This window comes from Lithobates pipiens, unplaced genomic scaffold (assembly GCF_037356315.1).
Source record: "Lithobates pipiens isolate NorthernLeopardFrog02 unplaced genomic scaffold, aLitPip1_a1.2 Scaffold_18, whole genome shotgun sequence".
In the NCBI taxonomy this organism is placed as follows: domain Eukaryota; kingdom Metazoa; phylum Chordata; class Amphibia; order Anura; family Ranidae; genus Lithobates; species Lithobates pipiens.
This window is the reverse complement of record NW_027507758.1, coordinates 430,707,354-430,733,711: the sequence shown is the minus strand read 5'-3', so window position 1 is coordinate 430,733,711 and position 26,358 is coordinate 430,707,354. Positions and strand designations below refer to the sequence as shown.

General features: G+C 41.8%; 1 protein-coding gene across 1 annotated transcript in view; it reads left to right on the top strand.

Moving 5' to 3' along the window:
- The first annotated feature begins 20,480 nt into the window (after nt 1-20,480).
- SCHIP1 (schwannomin interacting protein 1) overlaps nt 20,481-26,358 on the top strand; it is a 595,708-nt gene continuing 589,830 nt past the window's right edge. Inside the window, exon 1 of the mRNA XM_077488067.1 lies at nt 20,481-20,679. Within this exon, the coding sequence (XP_077344193.1) occupies nt 20,671-20,679 (9 nt within the window). The 5' untranslated portion in view covers nt 20,481-20,670. The remainder of the gene's footprint in view (nt 20,680-26,358) is intronic.

Genomic DNA, 26,358 nt, shown 5'->3' with positions numbered 1-26,358 from the left:
GATCGTGAGTTACTGGCAATTAAATCTGCACTCGAGGAGTGGCGCTATCTGCTGGAGGGAGCCATCCACCCGATCCTGGTCTATACCGACCACAAAAACTTGGAATACCTAAAGACAGCAAAGAGATTGAAGCCCCGTCAGGCCAGGTGGGCACTCTTCTTCTCGAGGTTTTCATTCCACATCACATATCGTCCCGGATCCAAGAATACCAAACCAGGCGCTCTATCCCGCATGTTCAGTCAGCCGGAGAGCTTGCCACCTACTGATACCATCCTTTCTACTGGGAACTTTCTCCTACTCCAGGGGGATGTGGTGTCTCAAGTTAAGCAGGCTTCCGTAGGCACTACACCTCCATCCGGTATCCCGCTATCTTCTAGTGATGACCTTCTGTGGCATGAGGACAAGATCTTTGTTCCCCAGGAAGTTCGGACCCTGGTTCTGGCTTCCTGTCATGACCATCCACTGGCTGGCCACTTTGGGGTATTCAAAACCTTGGAATTACTCAGACGTACATTCTGGTGGCCACGAATGAAGGACGACTGCAAGAGGTATGTGGAGACCTGTGCCACCTGTATTCGAAGTAAGGGCAACAAGTCAAGAGCCTGGGGTCTACTAAAACCGCTGCCTGTTCCTGATAGACCATGGAGGATGATCTCCATGGATTTCATCGTCGAACTCCCTCCTTCGGAGAACTATTCAACGATCTTCGTCGTAGTCGATAGACTCACCAAAATGGCCCACTTCTTGCCCATGAAGGGCACCCCCTCAGCCACAGAGACAGCTAACACCTTCATTAAGGAGATTGTAAGACTCCATGGCATTCCCGCCAACATCACATCTGATAGGGGGGTGCAGTTCACCTCAAGATTCTGGAGGGCGCTCTGCGGAGCTCTGAAAATCGACCTTTGCCTGTCCTCAGCCTACCACCCGCAGACCAGCGGTCAGACCGAGAGGACGAATCAGACACTGGAGCAGTATCTTCGCTGTTTCTCGTCCTTCTCCCAAGACGACTGGGTCTCTTTTCTACCTATGGCTGAGTTCGCTTACAACAACACAGTCCACTCGGCCATCAAGCAGTCCCCTTTTTATGTGAACTTTGGCTTCCATCCATTGTTCTTGTCCGGCAGTCTTCCCAAGTGTTCGGTACCAGCGGTACAGGAGAGTCTTAACTTCTTTGAAGCGAATAACAAACTCCTACAAGAAACCCTGACCAAGTCACAGGAGCACAACAAGGAAGTCTTCGACAGAAGGAGAAGGGGGGAGCTGGATCTTAAGGTTGGGGATCAGGTCTGGTTGTCCACCTTGAACCTTAGACTATCTTGCCCCTCCAAAAAGTTGGGCCCGAAATTCGTGGGTCCCTTCTCGATCAAGAGGAAACTGAACGATGTGGCCTTTGAACTCAAACTCCCTAAATCCTTCCGAACCCATCCAGTCTTCCATGTGTCACTTCTCAAACCCGCAGTCCCGGATCCCTTCGCTGACTGAATCACCAGTCCTCCGGAACCCGTGATGGTCAATGGGGAAGTTGAATTTGAAATTGAAGCCATACTGGACTGCAGGAAGAGACAGAACCAGACTCAATTTTTGGTCAAGTGGAAGGGGTACGGACCTGAGGAGAACTCCTGGGAGCCAGAATCTAACATCCACGCTAAGAGACTCATCCGTGCCTTCAAGAATTCCCACCCGAGTAAGATGGCTCAGTTGGGCATCCGGAGGCTGCCCCTTGGGAGGGGGCAATGTCACGATCATCCTGGCATTCCGGTCGTACACGGGAGACTTACCCGCAGAAGCCTGGCGTTGAGAACCCATCGTTTCCCCTTGACGCGCGCTAAAGCGAACGAACGCACCCGCGTTGACGTGAACGAGCGCACGCGTGCACGCGGGGTCACGAACGGGCGCACGTCCACTCGCGGGGGCACGCTGACCCGTCGTGCGACCGTTTTGGCGCCCTAAGGACTTCTTAAGGCCCTTGTTCCATCCCATTCTTGCTGTCCAGTCTACAGCGTGTTCTGTGATCCTGCTATTCTATACCTGTACCCGTTTCCTTGGTTCCTGATACCCGGCTAGTTCTTGACCTTGATCCGTTGCTGCCTGCCTACGACTTCTGCTTGTCTGACCACGTCTCTGCCTCATCCTCTTGTACCACGCTGACTGTTTCCTGCTGACCCGGCCTGCACCTGACTCTGCTGTTCCTGCCTACCCGTTGGATTTCCTGTGACTGCCATCCTTGCTGACGTCCATCTGCCTGCCAGTCTACCCACTTGTGCCTGTCTACACCAGCCAAGTACCACCAGCCCTACCTACTCGCTGTCGGTATCCTGCTGCTTATCTGGACCGGTCTCCATCTGCCAGGCACTTGTGCCCTCTGAACTTTTGAATTCCTGTCACCATCTCCAGGGGTTCATTAGCCAGGGGATACGAGGGCCCGCTCCCTGCATTCCGGGCTCGTCCACTAGGTACGTGACACTAGGAAAGGAGAAAAGGAGTAAATTGCTCCAGCAGAGCTCAAGGAAGCATGTCTGGTCACTCTGCCATCTTGGACACACCCCTAAAAAGGCTTTTTAGCTTGTTGAATGCAAGGCTTTCATTATTTGGAACTTCCCCACATAACAGAACAGAACACATTGCTGACACTCTTGCCCATTTCTTCAAGCTTTAGTAAAGTCAAATAAATACAATTTTAGTTGTATTTCCTTTTAGTAGTAGGCATTTCTAACTATAACTGGCTCTCTTTACCTTTTTAGCTCACAATCTTGTTTGAGTAGTTGCCCCTGGTGCTTTTTAGTTCCCTAAATACTGTATGTCTATGCTGTTATTCATAGTCAGTGGGCTCTCACTTGCCAATGATCTGCTGATTTCATGCTTGGACACAAAGTCAAGTGGCGACCTGTCCCAAAAATGACTGTGGCTTAATGTGGTTCCTGACGAGACATGTGCACTGCCAAAAAAATTGTTTTAGTTTCATTCGTTTTTTTGTTTTGTTTTTTTAGTTTTTTGGGTCATTCGTTATGATCAAAATTAGTTATTTCAAATCAATTCGTAACTTCAGAAAAATTTGAATTAGTTATGTTCCATTCGTTTAGCTGCGGTATTTGTAAATTCGTAAATTCGTAAATCAGAAAATGTGAAAATTTGAAATAATAACGAACTAACAACTATTAAATTAGAGTTGTTGGAATTTCCTTTCAAATTTTCCTGTTTATGAACGTAACGAATACGAATTTATCCAAAGTTATGAATTATCCAAAATAAATGATGCCACTTCTAAATGAATGGAACATAAGGAATTAATAATAATAACGTTTTTATTATTATTATCAATTCATTACATGACATTTGTTTAGATGCAGCATTTGTTATTTCAGATAATTTGTAACTTCAGATAAATACGTATTCATAACGTTCACTAACAGACAAATTTGAAAGGAAATTCCAATACCTATAATTTAATAGTTATCATTATTATTAGTTATTTCGTATTTTCATTTTCTTCAATTTTCAGATTTTCATTCTTTTCAAATTTTAGAATTTCTGAATTAACAAATTAGTTAAATTTTGTCTCAAAATGAATTCAGAATGAAACAATTTGCACATGTTAGTCCTGACCCGTAGTTTAACCACTTGCCGACCTCCTCACACCAATATACGTCGGCAGAAGGGCTCATACAGGTAAACTAACATACCTGTACGTTGTCTTTTAAGAGGTGGCCAGCGGGCGCACACGCACGCACGCGGCAAGCTCCGTGAGTCGTGTCGCAGGTCCCGTGGACTCGATCATCGTGGGAATAACCAACAATTGTCTCACGGGGCGGAAGAACGGGGAGATGCTAATGTAAACAAGCATCTCCTCATTCTGCCTAGTGACAGTGTCACTGATCTCTGTTCCCTGTGATCGGGAGTAGAGATCAGTGATGTGCCACACGTAGCCACGCCCCTCCACAGTTAGAAACACTCCACATGACACACTTAACCCCTTAACTCCCCCCAGCGGTTAACCCCTTCACTGCCAGTATCATTTACAAAGGAATCAGTGCATTTGTATAGCACTGATTGCTGTATAAAGGACAATGGTCCCAAAAATGTGTCAGAAATGTCTGATGTGTCTGCCATAATGTTGCACAATAAAAATTGCTGATTGCTGCCATTACTGGTAAAAAAAAAAAATTAATAAAAATGCCATAAAACTATCCCCTATTTTGTAAACACTATAACTTTTGCACAAACAAATCAATAAACACTTACTGTGATTTTTATTACCAAAAATATGTAGAAGAATATGTATCGGCCTAAACTGAGGAAAAAAATAGTTTTTTTATATATATTTTTGGGGGATATTTATTATAGCAAAATAATAGTAATAAATAATTAGTTTTTTTCAAAATTGACGCTCTTTTTTTGTTTATAGCGCAAAAAATAAAAACCGCAGGGATGACCAAATGCCACCAAAAGAAAGCTCTATTTGTGGGTAAAAAAGGACGTCAATTTTTTTTGGGAGCCACATCGCGCGACCACGCAATTGTCAGTTAAAGCGATGCAGTGTCGAATCGCAAAAAGTGCTCTGGTCAGGAAGGGAGTAAATTCTTCCAGGGATGAAGTGGTTAAGAAACAACGGTTCAGAGGGTCAAGAAGTATAAATCTGCCCCAGCCAGTTATAATGAATTACAGGAAAACCAAAAGGATAGATCTTTCCAGTAGGGCCCTGTATAGCAGAAAAAATCTAAATCTAAACTTTAACACACTCTATCTTCTACCCAAAAGAAAAACAACCATTTAGGCTTTAAACATAATTTAAATGCAAAGAACAGATCACACATACTAATTTCACCAAAATACTCATCTGGGGCAAGCATTTCAGTTTCAGTATTTCTGTGGACACTGCATGATGTGTGTCTTTTTTTTTTAAAGTCTAAAAGCCTTGGTTATGTCCCATTTGGGAAATTTACCTTGCGTTCATTGTCTAACACCTGTCATCTCAACAAAATTATGGGAAAAATTCCCCAAAGGGGGTCACATAAATCATTTAAAATCTCACAGAGATTCTAACCCTTTTCCACTCTCAGTACTCCTAGAAAATTTCCCTGATTTTTATTTTGTCTAAAGAAACAATTTCTTGTTCTGGGTCATGCAGTGTCCAATACATGCCTGCCATTTTCTCTGTGTTGAATCGCAAATGTGGGAGTGCTAATATAATGACAACGCATCTCTTCCAGCATGGTGATCTCTCTGTGAATGCTTTGCCTGTTTGTGGCAGATCTAATTACTGTTTAGCTCTTACCTGCAACAGTGCTAGACCGAGGGAACGTTGTGGGCGCATGGCGTTGTCCCCCCAACACCTCCACCACCCTCCCTATCCATGTGCCTGGCCCCTTTCAGGACACCAAGCACATGAATTACTATGGCAGGGATGGGCGGGGGTGTTTATTTTGAAGCCAGAGGCTCTAATAGACTTCAAAATAGGGTGGGCTCTGGGCGCAGAGCACTGTGTCCCGATCCCACCCTGTTGTGTAAAGATAGCGAATGAATTTTTGCTATGGTCACAATACGGTTCCTCCCCACCAATCAGGGGGCAGGTCTGTGAGATCTGTTTCTCGATTGGCCAAAGCACCAGGCGACCCTATTGGACCCCTGAGTCTTTGGCGGAAGAGGAGACATACAACAGGGTGGGATCGGGACACAGTGCTCTGCAGGAGCAGGAGAGGAGGAGGCCAGCCCCGCCACTGCAGGAGAGCCCCGCCACACAGTTGATAAGTGGTCAATGCCGCAGGTGGTCCTGCGGGTGGTCAGTGCCGTGGGTGGTCCGGTGGGTGCCACTGTGGTCAGTGATGTGGGGGGTCCAGTGGGTGGTCAGTGCTGTGCCATCTGGTGGCGGGGGCTTGGTGCATGATTGCCTCCCCCTCAAAGGAAGAACCCACCAGCCACCACTGGACCCAGGTATTGCGGAAGATGTTGTTTTTTCACAGGAAATGTCAGTTCAGACTACAGACAGATGTAATGCCGTAACCACTTAAGCCCATTTGATTAGCAAAAGACCAGAGCATTTTTTGCGATTCGTCACTGTGTAGCTTTAACTGACAATTGCGCGGTTGTGCGACGTGGGTCACAAACAAAATTTATGTCCTTTTTTTCCCCACAAATAGAGCTCTCTTTTGGTGGTATTTGCTCACCTCTGTGTTTTTTATTTTTTGCGCTATAAACAAAAAAATAGTCAATTTTGAAAAAAAAATGATTAAATTAAATTATTTTTTACTTTTCGCTATAATAAATATCCCCAAAAAAATAAAAAATAAATGTTTTCCCTCAGTTTAGGCTGATACCTATTCTTCTACATATTTTTGGTAAAAAAATTGCAATAAGCGTTTATTGATTGCTTTGCGCAAAAGTTAGAGCCCCTACAAAATAGGGGATAGTTTTATGGCATTTTTATTAATACGTTTTTTTTTACTGGTAATGGTAGTGATCAGCGATTTTTATCGTGACTGCAACAGTATGGTGGATAGATCAGACACTTTTGGTGCTATTTTGGGACCATTCACATTTATACAGAGATCAGAGTGATTAAAAATGCATTGATTACTGTGTAAATGTGACTGGCAGTGAAACGGTTAACTGCTAGGGGGCGCTGTAGGGGTTATGTGTGTCCTAGGGAGTGATTCTAACTGTGGTGGGTGGGGCTATGTGTGACATGACACTGATCACCGCTCCCGATTACAGGGAGCTGTGATCATTGTCAGTGTCAGAAGTGTCATTTACATCAGCATTTCCCCGCTCTTCCTCTCTGTGATAAGATAGTGGATATCCCCGCGGACATCGAGTCCGCGGGACCCATGATAACACTCACGGAGCTCACGGCAGGTGTGCACACACCGGCAAACTGCTTTTTAAAGGGCAATGTACAGGTACAATACTATGCCTGTACGTGCCCTTCTGCCGATGTATATCAGCGTGAGGTGGTCAGCAAGCGGTTAATGGGTGCAGTGCCATACTGCCTGCTTTATATTTGAACACAAACAGCAATGTCTGACACCGAAATGTATTCCTTGGTATTTTACTTACTTTTCACTGGTGCATCTTTTTCAGTCCTGTGCTGTAGTCCTTTGCTGTAGCATTTTTTTCCCTTTTCTGCTTTACTTCCTCACACAACAAACACTGGGTATTTATTATACCAGAAAGGAAAATGTCAGCATCTAATTCCATTTATAACCAAGAAGGACTATACACAAAGGTGCAGAGATTCAGTGAAAACAACCAATACAACTGTCAACCAGCATTCAAGCCTGTTAGCCAGTAAGAGACATGTAGGTAAAACCTTCTGCAAATGCTATATCAAGGTGCCTCTGTGGAAAGAGGTCCCACTCCAATGAATGAGAACAGCAACACTGGGACATACAGTATATGGCAATGAGTACATTAAGAGCACGACAGGTCTGGACTTGTATATTGCCTAAATCTCAAATGCACTTTACATTTTTAGGCATAATTATGTTTTTCAAAAATTTCTTCTGGTCATCATAATAAAATTGCTGCAAGGGTTAGGCTGTACAAATCAGTTTTATAGCATATATAGAATTCATGCCCAGACTTTTCGAGTGACTAGGTCCGACGGAACGAATCCGCCGGACAATTCGATCATGTGTGGGCTTCATCAGACCTTTGCTGTCTAAAAATCAGACGGACTTTAGATTTAAAACATGTTTCAAATCTTTCCGACGGACTCAAGTCTGGTTGAAAAATCTGTTCGTCTGTATGCTAGTCTGAAGGATGAAAACCGACGCTAGGGCAGCTATTGGCTTCTGGCTATGAACTTTCTTATTTTAGTCCAGTTGTACATCATCACTTTCGAATCCATCGGACTTTGGTGTGCTTGTGTGTGTCCAAGTCTGTTCATTCGGAAAGTCTGTCGGAACTCCTCCAACAGTCCGACTGGAAGAAAAGTCCGGTCGTGTGTACGCGGCATTAGACTAATGACAAAAGTACTTAAGCAATTAGAATGGAGATGTGAAGTAACCTATCACAATGTTGTCTTTCGCTGAATTTAAAAACCAATGACCATGAAAGAAGATGGTTGCAATGGGCCATTGGTTAACCGAACTGACTCTTCCTTCTGTCAATTAGGGTTTTTGTAGCCTCATACAGTATAGCATGTTACATTGCCACATTAATGCAACACTGAAATGTTATCACATCTACTAAATCTCTCTCATGCAATTTTCTCCTTAGCTAATCTTCTTGGTTGTGAATAATATATAAAGGTCTTGGATGCATCTTTTTAAAGCTATGCATTTATATGCTAGATGTGGTATTGAAAGGAAACTGTCACTAACTGGTTCCTGAGCATTCTAATTTGTACTTGTTTTTCTAGTGATTTGAAAACAATAAAAAAATAAAATAAACATTATTATGTAAAATTATTAATTTCCTGGTTACTGTTCCTATTCACAATCGTATAGGGCTTCCCTGCTTATACACTCCCCAGTAGAATGTGTTAATTGATCTTTTTTTTTCTTCTTCTTCTTTTTTTTTTTACAAATCTACACCCTTGTTGAGTAAGTATGAATATTACTCTTAATACACTTTTTTTTTTAGGCCAATTATTTTGGTTTTAAATGTACATCATAAAGGGGTACAATTAAAATATAATTAACAATAATTCAACTATTACAGAAAAATATAGATAAAGGTACAACCAAAGTAGATTACACATGGAAGAGTATACTGGTATACAAAAAATCTTTATCCTATATCCTAACTGGCCAAGTAGTTATCTGAGGCTTGGAGTGAATTTTTATTTGACTCATAGTTAGGAATAGGTGGCAGGTTGAAAAGGGATTGGCAGTAATTCTTATGGTTTTCTAACCATATGACCTTACCCTTTATCAATGGACTGAAGATCCACAGTTAGGCTGGATTCACACCTATGCAGCTTTAGTGCTTTATGCATTTTGCAGATTTGCACTACAGAACGTATTCCATAGGAAACCATGTTAAACATTCTGTAGCGCACATCTGCAAAATGCATAAAGCACTAAAACTGCATAGGTGTGAATCTAGCCTCCTCTCTCAGGAGTCTTGTTAACACCCTACCTGGTTGTTTCCATATCTCAAATTTTGAATGCAGGAGACGTATTGCCATTGCAGCAGCTTGTGCAAGGGTGTTTTATGTAAAGGTTCAAGTTTGTAATGTGGGCCAATAATTTTGGAGATCTTCTTGGTCCTGGACACTTTGGGATTGATTTTATAAAAGCAAATAGGCTATTCAATTTGCAAGTGAATGTTTGCTTTGCAGTAGCATTTTTCCCAGAGCTTAGTGAATGTGATGAAATTTCACTTTGCAAAGAATACCAATCACATAAGAGGAAAATTAATGGCAGTATTTTTGTTTGTCAGTGATTGATGATGGAAATCATTAGAGCTTCATCTCATTCTCTAAGCTCTAGGGAAAATTCCCTTGCAAGATGCAACTTCCCTCACAAAGTATACCTTTAATAAATATACCTTTAGTAAATCAGCCAATTTAAATCTAAAGCCTTGTGCAATAAGTTGGCCTTTTTGCAATATTTATGGAAATAGACCCATGAAGGAGATGCTTGGTAATTTAAGTTCTCTGTTCTGTTCCTTGACTCCAAGAACAACCTCAGCCCCTACTGGCTTACTTTTACTGCATGCACTTACAGGAACACAAGTGTGGATACCTTTAACTTGGACTGTGAATTAGTATGTGGAATCAGACACAAGTTGTTAGTTGTAAATTAACTAAATGGATTTGATTTACTAAAGGCAAATCCACTTTGTACTACAAGTGCAGTAGATCTCAAAGGGAAGCTCTGCTGATTTTATCATCCAATCATGCGCAAGCAAAAATGCTGTTTTTTACTTTTCTTGCACAAATTACCAAAAATTTGTCCAAAAGTGACAAAGTCCCAAAAAATCTTTCAAATACTCCACTGAAAAGAAATCGTCCTACATGGATCATGCGATGACAATTAGGTGTGGACGTACACTCACCAGATGTTATAGATCCCCCTGCCTTATGATAAGAGGGATCATATAGGGTTTGTGGGGTCTCTCCAGTATCCTCGGGTCTTTAAGGCAAATCCTCCAGTATCCCCGTCCTTAACCACTTCCCACCCGGCCAATGCGTATATACGGCCGGGTGGGAGCCGCCTGCTCCTGATAGGACGTTTGGGAACGTCATTCAGGAGCAGCGGGATCGCGCGCGCGCGCGCCCGCGCAGCGGCGCGATCCCGATGTGCTCGTGTCACCCGGACACGGCACATCTCAGATCGGCAGGAGGGCTCTGTGATTGGCCCTCCTGATCACATGACGGCCGTGTCCAATCACGGCCGTCATGTGATGTAAACAAACAGCCGGTTGCTAGGCAATCGGCTCTCCTCTCCTCACACGGAAGTCACCGCTGAGGAGAAGAGAGCAGATCGCTGCAGCTGGCTGATGATCAGTGAGTATGGGCTGCTTTTTACAGCTTTTTACTCACTGATCATCAGTGTAGTGTACACACACAACACACCACACAGTACAAACACAGTCCCCACATATGTCCCCAAAACACACATGTCCCCAAAACATACATGTCCCCAAATAATAAAAACACATGTCCCTAATAATAAAAACATGTCCCCCACATATGTCCCACTAAAATCACATGTCCCAATGATTATCTGCACACATATGTACGTGATCACCTGCACACATATGTACATGATCATTTGCGTACATATGTCCGTGATCACACAAACCAATTATTATACACTTAACGGAATTTTTTTTACCAAAAACATGTAGCAGAATACATTTTGGCTTAAATTTATGACAAAATTTGATTTTATTGGATTTCTTTTCAAATAGAAAAAAGAAAATATAGTTTTTTTTCCAAATTTCCGCTATTTTTGCGCTTATATCGCAAAAAAAAAAAAAACGGAGTCGTGAATAAATAACACCAAAATAAAGCTCTATTTGTGCGAAAAAAATGATAACAATTTCATTTGGGTACAGTGTAGCATGACCACGCAATTGTCACTGAAAGAGCGAGAGCGCTGAAAGCTGAAAATTGGGCTGGGAAGGAAGGGGGTGAAAGTGCCCTGTATTGTAGTGGTTAAGGTTGAGCGTAACTTCAAGACTGGATTATCTGATCTGAGTTGCGAACAATAATAGTTTTATCTTTAATCAATTCCTCTAGGGCTAAACGCTCCCCACTTTTTGGCATGATAACCTTACGTATGTTCGACTCGAACACGAAGCTCATCCCTAATTGATATCAACAATTGTATTTAACAAATTGAAATGTCTCTGTGGACAAAAATTAAGTCACTCCAAAGACGCCTTTGTTTCCAAACATAGACATTGTTAGTGTCATAATTGATTTTGTCACGTAGCAATTTTTCCTTTTTTTTTGCAATTATATAATTTTCCAGACAATTTAATTCATCATTTAAACAAGTTGTGATCAAGTTGTGTAAATTCACTTGCACCTTGTAGAGGTTTGAGGGCCAATTGGAGCTTTGAAATCTCATGTTGCAGGACATCCCTCTCTTTTTCTTTGAGAATAATAGTGTCCATAAAAGCTTTGGAGCATGTGGACAGGGTATCTGTCTATTGAGTTTTTAGAGACTCGTCAAACAGTTCAAACGTAGGGAACTTTTTCACCCTCAATCCTCGTGGTATACGATCAGTCAATAAATATTCGGAGAGAGAGCTTGATTCCCAAAATGCTCAAGTCTCCTTAGCCATGCTCTTTTTCCAACTTGCTGAAGAGTAGCCACACGGAACCTGCTTCATTTTCAGTTTTGTTATTAAATGTGTCACGAGCATAAGTCCTCAATGGGTTATCTCCCAACAAACGAAAGGTGCGACTGGTGTCTTGTGGTGCAACATTGTGCATCATAATGAATATAAAAAACAGCAACAATTTTGCTGCTGGTAAAAGTGTATAGGTAACACCAAGCTAGCAATGCTGCGAGAAACTGAATCAAGAAAAGAAGGATCTGCTGCTCCAGGTGTATATAAAAACTAAATTAAGACCTATAGGAGTGCTAGCCCTGGCTGGCCTCCGTAGGATAATTGAAGAAAAGAAGAACGGCTGCAAATCCAGAGGTTCCAAAAAGCCTTTATTTGAAGTCATCGTGATGACACCCAGGACACCAAAAAAGCAGTCACGTAGATGCGTTTCACATAGACATCTTGTGCTTAATCATTACACTGACTGTTTAGGCTGACAAAGCTTATATAAGACCGCCCTTGCATCAACAGGTGCTTATTGGGCAGCCATAATCAACAGCAGCCACACATCATGATCAATGATTTACAGAACTATTCAGGGGTCACGTCCTGGGAAAAAAAGTGTGGGAACTCTCACCCAAGATCCACTCCCCCACCCAAAAAAAAAAATGATACGCTCATATTCACGAACACTTCAAAAGTTGTATTTTTCATCCAATTTTCGTATTGTGTGTATGAAGCTTAACATTATCTGGACAGAATGCTTGGGGAGATAGTGATGTGTTCCTGCTTAGGAAATGCATGTTAGCTTGGAGGGCTGCAAACCCTGCAGGGCTCCAACACACACTCACTGCTATTCCAACCCTTCACATATTTCCACATAAACTTCCCTCCTGGCATTAAACTTTGCCAGGTATTGTGCTCAGCTTACCACCCCAAACTGATGTTCCTCCCTCAGCTCACCTCTCTCCCTGCATGTCCTGTGAGCAGAATAGCTGTGCTCCTCCTCTGGGTTCTCTCTTCATATGGCACTGAAGATAGAGGAGGGGGGGGGGAGTTCAGCGGGACACACAGAGCAAGTATGCAGGAGACAGAAAATCAGCAGGGGCCGACGGGGAGGAGCGCATCACGAGAGTTCTGACTAAATACAATCTCTTAGCAGCAGGGACCTGATCTACTCGTCAGCTAGCTGTGATTGACAGGTAGATCGAAGCAAAAGCTGTCATGGGGCCCCCTATTGGCAATGCCTGAATGGTCAGGTGTGCAGCACTTACTATTGCGAGCTGTATCGGCAGCTACTGGTGTAGCATCTGCCACACAACTCACATACTTCAAAGTCTTGCAGGACAGGGCTGCTAAAGGGAACTGAGTTCCTGTTGTGGAAAAAGTACAGGAACTTCGTTCCCATGCGTTCTCGCAGGACTTGAGCCCTGGAACTATTAAACTAAATAGCCGACCACCGAAACTGCCAACCATCAAAACAGCGTTTGTTGGTCGAAATCATCGCCAACATTAACCAATAAAAAAAAATATTTAAAAAAGTAATACGTAGTGTCGACGTATCATGTACAAGTGGGGTCATCTACTAATTCCACTCATGCCTGATAATGTTTAAGAGCTGTTTTACGGACAACCTTCACACCAACGGATAGAATAGTGTTTGTTTGCAAACGACGCAACAACATTTTTCCATTTTTTCAATCAGTCTTTTTCGTTCACAATATCGATATTGGGTATTACTTACTTGGCATCAACGAGTAGAAAATCAGCCCATTGTTCGCAGAACAGGAATTTTCGCACGATTTTCTTGTGTATTCCTGCCATAACACTTTACATTTGATGTCTATGCACATGTATCAAAAAACCTATCAAAAAGGATAGGGAGGAGGAGCCATAATCAGCCCTAATCAGCAGCAGCCACACATCATGATCAATGATTTACATAAAAACTAAACAAAATAGCAACTCTATCCTCCTAACAATTATCATATATAAATATAGATACATGTATAGAAACAACGAGAGCAGAATAAATATATACATATATATGCACAAATAAATAAAGAACACCCCAGCACATCAAATGTGTCAAATATTAAAAACACTAAAGGGGATCCCGCTCCACACATAAAGTCACTAACACTTTACATTCGATGTCTATTTAAATGTATCAAAAAACCTATCAAAGAGAATAGAGAGGAGGAGAGAACATATGAAAAGAAAAAGAAAAAGGTTACATTAAGGTTATATAAAAACACATAGAAACCTCATGAACACAAATTAAATGCTAGTGATAGCAAGTAAATATATAGAAACCTATTTATATAGAACTAAAAATAGATATAGTCAAAAATAAACAATGTACTACTAAGTATGGAAACTCACTAATGGTTCAAACACACCAAAAGTGCCTTAAAGGGATTGTAAAGTAATTTTTTTAATTTTTTTTAAATAACAAACATGTTATACTTACCTTCACTGTGCAGCTCGTTTTGCACACAGTGACCCCGAACTTACTCTTCTGGGGTCCCTCGGCGGCTCTCGGCTTCCCTCCGCAAGTACTTCTCACGTTCATGCGAGCTCCCTCGCATGGTGAGAAGCACTTGCGGGCGCTCTCCCGTGATACAGCCGGAGGCTGTAGCCACTCGTTGTATCACTCGTCCCCGCCCCCCGGCATGCCACATCATTGGATGTGATTGACAGCAGCGCGAGCCAATGGCTGCGCTGTTTTCAATCCATCCACTCTAGCTAATCAGCGGCCAGGCTGAACGGCAAAGAGGACGTCGGGGGCGAGCACGGGACTTTCGAGGGGTCAGGTAAGTAAAACGGGGGCTGGGAGTGCCGGCACTGTCAGATGTTTTTTCACCTTAATGTATAGAATGCATTAAGGTGAAAAAATATTTACCTTTACAACCCCTTTAAAGGCATTTCAAGTTCTATTATTGCATAGACAAAGAGAGGAATATATGCACAAAACTCCATATATCAGAAAACATAAAAGATTTTTTATGGACCAATGGGTCAACACTATTAGATAAAATATATTATATCTCAGAAGTCCATCCCATGGCATTCTAATAGATACATAAACCATAATATGGCTATGCTGAATGCACAAATCACTAAATGACAGAACCATGTACAGCGGCACGTTCAGAGTGATTATATGTATAGACAACCAGGAAAGAAGTGGTAGTAACAGCAAGGGGGAGGTGTTACTGGATCTATTCATAAAAATTATGAAAAAGTATTGATAATTTTCACATTATAATCACTATGTCAAAGTAATTTAGAATAGAATAGGGTTCTGTGCCACTAGACTGGAATTAACTCATGAATCAGCAAAGTCAGCAATAAACCATGCATATACACATTAGCTGGAACATAAATATTAATACTATAACTAGTCTAGAGTGCATTCTAGGAGGATGGATAGGATATAGTGCAATTTCCGCTGAGAAGTACATCTTAGCATAGGCAATAAGTAAAGGTATCTGTGTAGCATCTGTAAAAGGGCAGTCTTTATTCTTAACTCTTCATCCAGCTAGTGTTGGGGCCCAATTGTACCGTTGGTGCACATAAGAATAGTATCAGTCAAGCCTGCAGGCAACAATAAGGCTACTAGATGGCTCTATAGTTCCTAAAGGGCTTATGCTCCGTACACACGATCAGACATTCCGATCAGACTTTCCCAGGCTCCTCCGCTATCATCTGCTCTTTTGCTACTCTTTTGCTAGCGGTGGCCTAGCTTTCTCCTTTGTCGACGTGTTGTCTTCTTACTTCTTCTGTTCTTCCAATGTTGACACGACGCTCTCTCCCGCTGTAATGCTGTGGACACGATGCGCAATGACTTATATAGGTCACAGTCCTGGGGCATGCTGGGACTGACGTAATAAGGGGCGGGTCCACCGGGTGACATCACCCTTGACCCCGCTCCTTATGCCTATATAAGTCATCGTGCACCGCGTCCACGGCATTACAGCGGGAGAGAGAGCATCGTGTCACACAGAAGAACAGAAGAAGGAAGAAGAAGATGATGACGACGAAGGAGAAAGCCGGGCCACCGCTAGCAAAAGAGCAGCAAAAGAGAAAAATATAGCGGAGGAGTCCGGGAGAAGAACCGGAAAGCACGGAGAAGTCGTAAGAAGACCCCTGAAGTCGGAAGAAGACCCCCAGAGCTGCCTAATAAACTACTTTAAAAACCTGTGTATTGTGTTTTGTTATTGACACTTTTTTCCCCAGGTGAATGGGTAGGGGTAGGATGTACCCCATACTTGGTCACATAGGGTGGTGGGCCAGGATCTGGGGGTCCCCTTATTAAAGGGGGCTCCCGGATTTTGATAAGCCTCCTGCCCGCAGACCCTGACAACCAACGGCCAGGGTTGTCGGGAAGAGGCCCTTGTGCTCATCAACATGGTGACAATGTTGAGGGCATGTGGCCTGGTACGGCTCAAGGGGGGGCGCTCGCCTGACCGGCCAGGCTGCATGCTCTGATAAGGGTCTGGTATGGACTTTGGGGGGACCCCCACGCCATTAAGGTTCCCCTTAAAATCCATACCAGGTGACGGGGCTTGCAAGGTATCAATCTTGCAGATGAAAGCTGTGAGATTGACTTCCTTATCTAGTCCCGTCATACCTGGAGTCACGTTCAAAATGAATGGACTTTAGTCCATGTGTGGGCAAGTCCGTTCAGGAAGTCCGTTCATGTGTACGCAAGTCAGCTTGTTTGGAAAATCCGTCGGACCTCTGCTGAAAGTCCATCGGGAAGCCCATCGGACCTAGTCTGTTGGACCTAGTCCATCAAAAAGTCCAGTTGTGTGTACGCGGCATTAGTCTCTTTAGCAGCACATAGTAAATCCCCACAGCAGCTTCTCACCATTCCCAGTGATATTGCAGCTCACTATCCAGTCACAAACAGCGATTAGTCCACTCTCTGTACCTAGGTGACTCTGGTTGTTTGAGACCCTGAACTCAACACTCAGATTCCACTTAGGCCGCTGATATGCAGCAGTGGTGGTGCACACTGGACAGCGATGTGCTCTCTCCAGTCTCCTTCACAGCAAGAGGAAGCTGTGTTTTATACAGTCTGAGAAAATGCAGCTAATTCCACTCCTCCTGGCAATCTCTCTCTGGGAAATGCAGTTCAAAAGCTGTTGCTTACAGTAGAGTCTCTCTCCTCTGGACTACAGTTACCACAGCTCAATGCTGCCTGACCCAGTTCATTGAATTCTTCCTGCTCAGCAGCTCCCTCCTCTCACTGTCACAACTGTTAAGCAGATCAGCAATGCAAGGCAGCAGCCACAGATAGCAGCTGCAGCCAATGTTTCTCTCATGCTCCACTACTAGCCACACTGTTAAAAAGTGGTAACTGATGCTGGATTGTCAAGGACATTTTTAATTTCCTCTTTGATGTTATTTGAAGTAGGGCCTCATTTGGGGTCCAATTCCATTTAGCTGTATCATCACCCAGAAGGATGTTTCTCAAGAACAGTGCATAGTCGAACAGTGAGTAAATCAATTTGTGCACAATGGACTTTTTGAAGATTTGATTATTTCACAAATAATCAATTCTTGAATAGGATTGGTGGATGGTAGAGGAGAAGGTGTAGTCTCCAGTGTGTTTAAAATGTCATGCATTTATTGGGCCCTTGGGTAAAAAGGCTTTTTGATTAATCAGTCAGATACATATAGGAGAGATGGTCTGTGTTGCGGGACAAGGCTAGAAGTATATCAAGAGCAGTGCTGAAGTCTCCTTCTGCTATGATCTGCCCTTCGTTGAATTCTGTCAGAATCTCAAAGCAAGCTTTAAGAAAGTCAAACTGACTTTGGAGCATAGGCACCTACAAGGGTCACTATTTGACTTTTGATAGAGCCTTTAAAGAGGAAGTAAACCCTGATGGGTTTACTTCCTCTTTGATTCCCTGCAAAGGTAAAGCATAATGGACTACTATGCATTGCATAGTAGTCCATTATGTGTCACTTACCTGACACAGGAGCCAGCGAAGTCACCGCTGTCCCCTGTAATCCGGAGCCTCCATCTTCTTGGTGGGTCTCGCTGCTCCGGCGCTGTCATTCGTCGGAGCCACGATGATGTCACTCCCATGCATGTGCACGAGAGCCGCCACTTGCGGCATATCGTCGTTAACTGCGGCACGCCCAGTGTGCCTGCGCGCCGCTGTCTACGGCGCATGTGCCGTAGACAGTGATGCCTGTCTTTCAGCAAATATCTCCTAAACCGTGTAGGTTTAGGAGATATTTCCTGGACCTACAGGTAAGCCTTAATCTAGGCTTACCTGTAGGTCAAAGTTGGTTGTAAGGGTTTACAACCACTTTAAGAAGTATTAACCCTTCATGCATGAGTTGGATCAGAAATTTCCATTGGCTGTCGAGAAATGACAGTGCTTATCTGTCTTCATTTGGAGTCTGGGCATACTGCGGTATGCTGAAGGATGACAGAAGTTAAAATGGAAGTCAGTTGCTGTATAATGTTTGGGCTAAATGGTCTGACTAGATGTAGCATAGGTACGTCTCTGTAGTGTAGACAATGACTCATGTTTACAGTAATAGATTCACCTGAAGCAAGTTGGAAGTCTAGCTGACAGGTTCACAGAGAGCCCACAGTAATACGTTTAATTGAATTATAAGTCGGTATAGGTCATGGCAAACCTTAATGTGACATATAAAAATGGGGTCTGTGGGTCTAAAAGTCTCAAGCTAGGGTAGAAGGATTTTGAGGGTACTCTCTCCAATAAACAGTAATGGACTTTACTCATGACCATAGTAATGTGCAGAACATGCAGCTTGTTTGAGGTTTCACTCTGGTCTTCGCTTCGGGCTGATCTTAAACGGTGGCATCTGACATGTCTGGGTCTAAATGCTGGTAGCTTCTTCTGGAAGTTCAGCCAGTCAGGGATGGATACAACTTCCACTTCAAGGAACTCAGAGAGCAGGTAGCTAGCCTTGCAACCATAAGAGGAATTACTTCCTGTTGTTACAGATTCACTGATTGAAATGGTGCTCCAAGTATAGGTAGCACTAGCTGCCAGGCTGTAGTACAGCTGGCTTTAACGATTGGCACATCTGGAGAGTGTGGCTAACTCGGTCGTGTCAAATTCCATTGTCTTCTTCTGACAAGCTTCTATTTGTGCAGATGGTTCTCTTTACAGCAGGGAGTTTAGTATCTACTGATGATCTCCCAAAAATATGGGAGACTGCCTTAAGATTGCTTAATACCATGTGAATGTTTTATGGTATTACTAAAACAAATAAGCTCTTTGGTAAACGTGTTCAGGTGTTTGGAAATAGCAAAGCAGTGCATATCAACAAAACTTCATCTCCACTGTGAAGCATGGAAAGGAGTATGATTGTAATGAGCTTTTTTAATATCTCATTTATTTATTTATTTCAGGTACTTGTATAACGCCATCTATTTACGCAGCGCTTTTACATATACATTGTACATTCACCTCAGTCCCTGCCCTTAAGGAGCTTACAATCTAACTTAGACAGTATGCAGTAATAACTCAAGAGAGACCATTGTATTGTAAGCTGTACAAGGATTGTAAAGGCATCTATCTGTAATACAAAACTTGAAAGAACCTTGTTCATGTAACTTGAAAATTGGTCAACATAGACCGCAAATCAAGGACGGAGTGGTTCAAACCATCTAAATCTGGCGGTTCAGACAAAGTGTGCAGAAAATGGCAGTTCTGTGTACAAGAATGAGTAAAAATACATCCTAACCCATTGCATAGGTCTAATCCTCAGTTACAGAAAACATATGTTTTAATTTTCTTTCCAACCAAGAAATCTTCACTAGTCAGTAGATTTATTATTTTACATGCTTTTTCCATCTTGTTCATTATTTTACCATGCTCTTGGTAAAAAGTTTGTCATTTGATTTATAAATATGTATTATTATAACTTAGTTAACGTTCAAACATTTTTAAGGTGTGATTATTGCAGAATTATTGGACAATAGGAGGACCATAAACCTTCTCTTAGGTATAATCAGTGATATTTATAATAACATTAACCTATTGTCCAGCTTGCATTACATATTTTCTGCATTGTAAAATAGCAATCGGATGAAATGGTAGTATATTTATGTTTGTTAACAATGGCGATCGACTTTGCACCCAGCTTCATTCAGCTTACATCTGGTGGGCTTAGCGCCATTCTATCCACATCCTGTGATCATGACGCAGAGAATGGCACCATGTGATTACATGGGGGTCTTCTGTAGCAATCACGACCTGGCTACAGCTTGAGAAAGGAGAGGAGGATGAGGACCTAAAACAGTTGGTGTGGGGGGGAAAGAAACTAAGCAGAGGTGGGGGGTGTTGAAAGGAGATGGAGTTGGGCTTTTAAGAATCAATCTGCTTTCCAACATGTTATTTATAAATTTATTTGCTGTTGCTACTGTACATGGGGAGGGAGAGGTTTGTGGAGAATAAATAGTTAATCCGTGACTTCCGCTAAAAGGCACTTATTTGTATAAATGTATCAGTTTCATTATCAATATCAAAAATAGCCAAGAACTCAATCTATTGCTAATTTCTTTCTAGAGAGAAAAATGTATCACAGTAGTGTTGGTGTAACAGCAGCCAAGCATTGTTGATACACGGCAGTGATGGAGTTAACATGAGCTCAGAGCTGCAGAGCCACTGGCAGGAGCAGTGTGAATATTCAGGTTCCTTTCCATCAGTGCACTCTCTCCAGCAGCACAGTACTCAGCGCTGAATGAGGAGGGTGCCGGGAAGATCTTGTGTGGCTGTCCATGGGATCTTTGATGCCTTGAATGTGCTCAAGTCAAAGAACTGCTATCTCTATTTCATCTCTTTCTCAGCAGCAGTCACATCCAGTCCAGTGGTCCAGCAGAATTGCATCCAAAACATCATCTAGGATTGGTGTCCCTGAGAGTCCTCCAGGAATTTCAACATGCGACTGGTAGTATCTCATCTTCTATTCCTGAACATGACAGTTTGGTGTTGTTAGCTTGTATTGTGTGTGTTGTTTTGCCTTGTCTTTGTAACTAATTGAATGAAAGATGTCAGTGTGCCTGCTGGGACAACCCTGGCGCTTGTTTTACTTGTCAGCACAAAATGCATAGGTAGATTTCTAAAGGGGAGTCCTAGAGGAAGTATCACTTTGCTTGTGATGTAAATGTCTTATAATGGAATTCAATGTCACTGGAGGTCTATCTGTCATCGGATATTAATAGCTGAGAAATAACTGAATGTACTTTTACAAATTATCTATTACAGATATCAAAGATGAAAATCCATAATACAGAGCTGGGTTGCTCAGGGTAGAATCCATGTAGGTACCGTGCTGTTAATTCGCTTCAAAGCACAGTACAGCATGTAGCTGCTAGGATTTAGAGTTTAGAGTGTCCCAGGTAGACCGTGAATCATGGCGTAAGTACAGGCACTTTGTCTCATGCCTGGTTGCTTCGAGTGAAAAGGTGTGAAAATATTTAACTGATGTTTTTTTTTAACCTGAGCTCTGATTTTTACCAATGCAGAGGACCCCTGATAGAATGACTACTTTTCTTTAACTGACATTCGTAAAATATTGCTTGCTGTATTTTATTAGATATGAAAAATAAATTAAATCACACACTGCTTCCTTATATCTTTTATAGATTCCATCAACAAAATCGACTTACACATGCAGTCTCACTTCTTCTGCTTACTTACAGGAGTCCCACTGCTCATAGTGCATTTTTATGTAAAAAATATCCAGTAGGAAGAGTGATATCCTCTTAGGCTTGATTCACACCTATGCATTTTTAGTGCTTTTTGCATTTTGCAGATTTGCTCTACAGAACGTATTCCATAAGAAACCATGTTAAATGGGCTATAATGCAAATCTGCACAATGCATAAAGCACTAAAAATGCATAGGTGTGAATCCAGCCTTAAATAACACTGCAGGCTACCTGGGAACTCAAGTCAGGAATCCACAAAAGATATTAGAATTCAATGAGTGATACAACCTAGAAGAATGTAATGTTCCCATTTGTGAGAAGTCGATATAATGTTCGCAAACAGGTTTATTGGAACATTTTTATTCAATCAGTGCATTATATATTTATCACTTGTATTTATACAGCACCAACAATTTTATGCAGCTCTTTACATCGATATTGTTCACATCAGTCCCTGCTCTCAAGGAGCTTACAATCTAAGGTCCCTAACTCACATTCATACATATACATACCAAGGACAATTTTGACAGGAGCCAATTTACTTACCAGCATGACTTTTGAGTGTGGGAGGAAAACCGGTGTACCTAGGAAAAAAACAATACAGGCACAGGGAGAACATGCAAACTCCATGCAGTTAGTGTCTTGGATGGGATTCTGATGACCCTAGTGATGCAAGGCAGAAGTAATAACTGCTAAGTCACTGTGCTACAGATTAATATACATTGGCGTAGTCCTGTTGTCAGATACAATAACACAGCACAGATAATTCCTCCATCCACCTTGATTATGTGGATGGGGGAATTCATTCAGTTTTTTTTTGTCAGCCAGCTGGATAATAAAAAAAAAACTTGACCTATGTATGCTTAGCTTACAACAAGTTGAATGTTGGTTTTAGGCAGGGTAACAGGAGTAAATGAAAGCTCACACAGGGTAGCTTAATTATAAGGACCTTTCGAGACAGTGGACATTGCTCCAGGATTTGAATTAAATGATCTGGGAACAGCTGCATTCATCCCATTTTTGGTATATCATTGTAATCAATCAAAGGTGATTTTTGATAGAGCAAAACAGCTGCTCAAAATAATTTGTATAGTTATCATGTAACCTTGCGAAAACAGATAGGGCTGTAGAAAATGGTATAGATTTGATTTTTTCATGCCCAGGATTTATTCTATGTTTTTAATTTGATTCAGGAATCTTATAGAAAGCATATAGGTATATGTTTGGCATGCTAGGGCACCTTTTGTAGCATTCATAGTTAAATGTCAGCTACATTTTGCAGAACGTAAAACACCTCTTTCAGTTCAGGATTTAACAACAATCTAATCATGTTGACTTGTAGGCTTGTGTGAGTGACTGACACCATGGGCTTGATTGCATCTTCTGTGGAATAGTAATTAACAGCCTGTTCTCAGAATAATTATAGTTCAAGCTGTAGTATAATACTGTAAGCCCTATATGGATTTAAAGCGGTTTTAAAAGTGTTTGAGTTTAAGCTCATCATTCAAGAGGGTGATCGCCTTGCAAATTTAATCAAATGCTACTCCATGTTCTTGTCATATTCCTGTTGATAATTGAATCGACTTCAATGTCACTTTCACCAGTTGTAGCCAATAGAACTGATACAGTTGGCGGCTGGTCATGCATAAGCGTATTTTGTGAATTTTGACCTGCTAATCCAATAGTTCTATTTATAATCCTTTATTTTGTTGACATTTTTTGTCAACTAAAGAATCAATAAAGTTTAACCAAGTGACCTTTATTATAATAAAGATTTTTTTTGGGTATTAAAATAACAAACATGTTATACTTATCTGCTCTGTGCAATGCTTTTGCACAGTGCACCTCCGATCCTTTTATTCTGGGGTCCCCCGCTGGTGCTCCAGGCTCCTCCCTTCATCGGTGCCCCCACGGAAAGCCCCTTGCTCCCGAGTCCTGCTGCTGTGTCCATTGACACAGACAGTGGGATTCAGGCTTGCCCCACGCTCCTGTGTAACTGAATTTGATTGAAAGCAGTGGGAGCCGTTTCAATCTGTCCAATGAAGAGAGACAGTGGCTGTGCTCGTGCACATCGCTGGATTAGATCGGGCTCAGTTAAGAAAAGGGGGGGGTGCTGCAACACAGAAGGTTTTTCACCTTAATGCATAGAATGCATTAAGTTGAAAAACCTTAAGGCATTACAACCACTTTAATATGAAATATGTGCATATATCTTTTTAAAGCTGCCTATTATAACAAATATTGTTACATTAATGTTTTGCTTTCTGATTGGCAGCTGCACTGCTGTGATGTAACACACAGAGATCACCACCAATAGAATGACATCATTTGGAAGCTTATCAGTTGAGTACCATTAGCCCAACAGTGTTATTTTCAAGTAATTGTCCCCTTAGCTCAGATTTTTGTACAAAACAAACAATTAATGAGGTTTATGTTTCCATGTTAATGGTGATAATAGCATTGGCAGCAGGTTGCTTGATAGGCTTGAATTAGATTTAATTGTGTGCTGGAGAGGAAGCATGGCCAAAGTCACCCTGAATGTTTAATACACAGAAGACCAGAATGATGTGTAGAATATTTTTAACATTAGTTGTATGTGTATTCTTTCTTTGACATACATACCTTCTGTAAAGATGCAAATATTCCTATACTTGGATGCTGTGTGTATCCAACTGGATTGTACATAACACATAAAAAAAACTGTAGACATGCAGTTGGTAATTTGCAACCAATCAAGTTTAGGCTGATATTTTTTTAGTGCAAGTTAGAAATGAAGATATCATCTATCTGACTGGTTACAATATTTCAACTATCCTTTATACTTGCCTTTGAGTATAAAAAAAAGCAAAAAAAAAAAAGCAAAAAAAAAAAAGCAGTATACAAACAGCAAATCTTAGATAAAGTAAATTGCTTTTCCAGACTTTTCGACATGATCTGCTTAAATAAATAATGGCTGAACACGTATGTTTTTAGTAAAGGTGAGGAGCACATGGTGCGCCCACAAATAATGTTCTATATTGTTGGCTGACCCTTATCATTGTAAAGACCTGAAAGGTGCAGACTATACGGAAATGGCAAAGCAGCAACATTCATCCTGAAAATGCTGTCATTCTACTGTAAATATTAAATGAATAAACGAGTGTGGAAAACCTCAATGCCTGAAACTATGAATATTTAAGCAAAGAGCGTGAGTGTGTCTTGCATTTTGAATTATTGCGCAGAGCCGCAGACATGCCACAGGTCACGACACGTTTCACAAGATGCCTCATGGATCTAATCAAGTGTGGAGGGTTTGGTGAATGGAAGACATTCTGCCAATCTGCACAATTCTGTGTCAATGATTAGGTTTTTTGCACTTTGTATAATAAGGATAATTTACATACAGTACAGAGTTTCTATTTGATTTTTCACAATAGCTTATTCTTTCAAAGCTCAGTTTGAAAAAAAAAAAAAAGGATATTGCTGCTTACATTTTATCAGTGGATATAGCATTTTGGCTGACACCTTTTTATTTTAATCCTGGTATTCACATTCTGCACCTAACCAACCCCCTCTCCCCAATCTAGGACTTTGGAGTTGCAGGCATTCCCATATTCTGATTGGCTCTCAATCTGTGCTTACAGAAATGACAGCTGTTTTATTTGCCCTAAGCACTGTAGCTTTGACAATATATAGCAGGGCTAAAAGTGTTACTAAACCCACAACAGTAAAATCAGTCTGTATGTAAAGCATGATTGTTATATTCACTGTGGAACCTAAGGGGTTAATCTTCTATAAATAGGCTGTTTGATCCTGTCTTATCTGATTTCCCCCTTCTTCCACTGTCCCCAAACCATATCCTTATAGAACCGAGCCTTGGGGGCAAGCTGCACATGCTCAGTGTGGTATGTATTGCTAGAGAGTTTTCTTTTCCTTGGGAGAGTGCATGTGATCAGACCAGGGCCAATCAGCACTGTCCAGACAGAGGGTCAGGGGTCCTGCAGCCTCATAGGACAGTCAGAGTTGAATGAAAACTCCTCGTACAAGCATAACCAGACACTGATAGAAGTAACAAGGCTGCTCTAACAGCTAAAGAGAAAAGGCATTTAGCAGTTTGTATTTACTAAAATAATTGCTTTGCCATGTTCTGTGTACTGTGGGAGACAAGATATAATGAATGCAGGGTCATGGATTTAGTAACACTTTAAGAAGGTGGTTACAAAGCATAGAGTCACCTGACAAGATGTTGCAATCTGCAAAATCCCCAGGAGACTTTTGAGAACCACAGAATTTGTGATCAGCCAAATAATCAGAGTGTGGCTTTAACTTGAACTTTACAAACAGATCCAGAGTAGAAAATTATTATGCTAAGAGAGTCAAAGGGGCAACAAAATGCATGTTGGTGGATGTTAGGCATTGCATTTATGTGTAAATTAATGCCCGGTATCTGTGGCGTTATTTGAGCCCATGCATGTGAGTAGTGTCCCCCTCTATACCTACAGGTTGGAGTAGGGAAAATGTGCCATGCTAAGGATCTGGTGGAGGGTACCTAGTGTTCTACATTGTTGGCCTCAAAATGACTCTGTAGTACTCTACACATAGAACCAGGGACATGCAGTCAGGGGAGGCAGGTGATTAACATAAAAAAAATACAAAACAACCCAAAAACGATTGATCTTCGAGGGTAGTAGCTCAGTGACCAGTCCTACCCCACCACTGCTCAAAATGTGGGGCTCTTAGGATCTTTGGTTCCAGAAATACATGGCTCCTTGTGCAGCCATTTAGAAGCAGTTTAATTACAAGCTGGCACACTCTGTTTGCAGCAGACTGAAGGGATGAGCTCACAGTGTCTCTCACTTCTTGTCAGAAGCACTGAGCTCAATGGACAGCTTGGAGCATTTGACCAATGGTAAAGCACCATTGGCCCCAGCTGTCCAA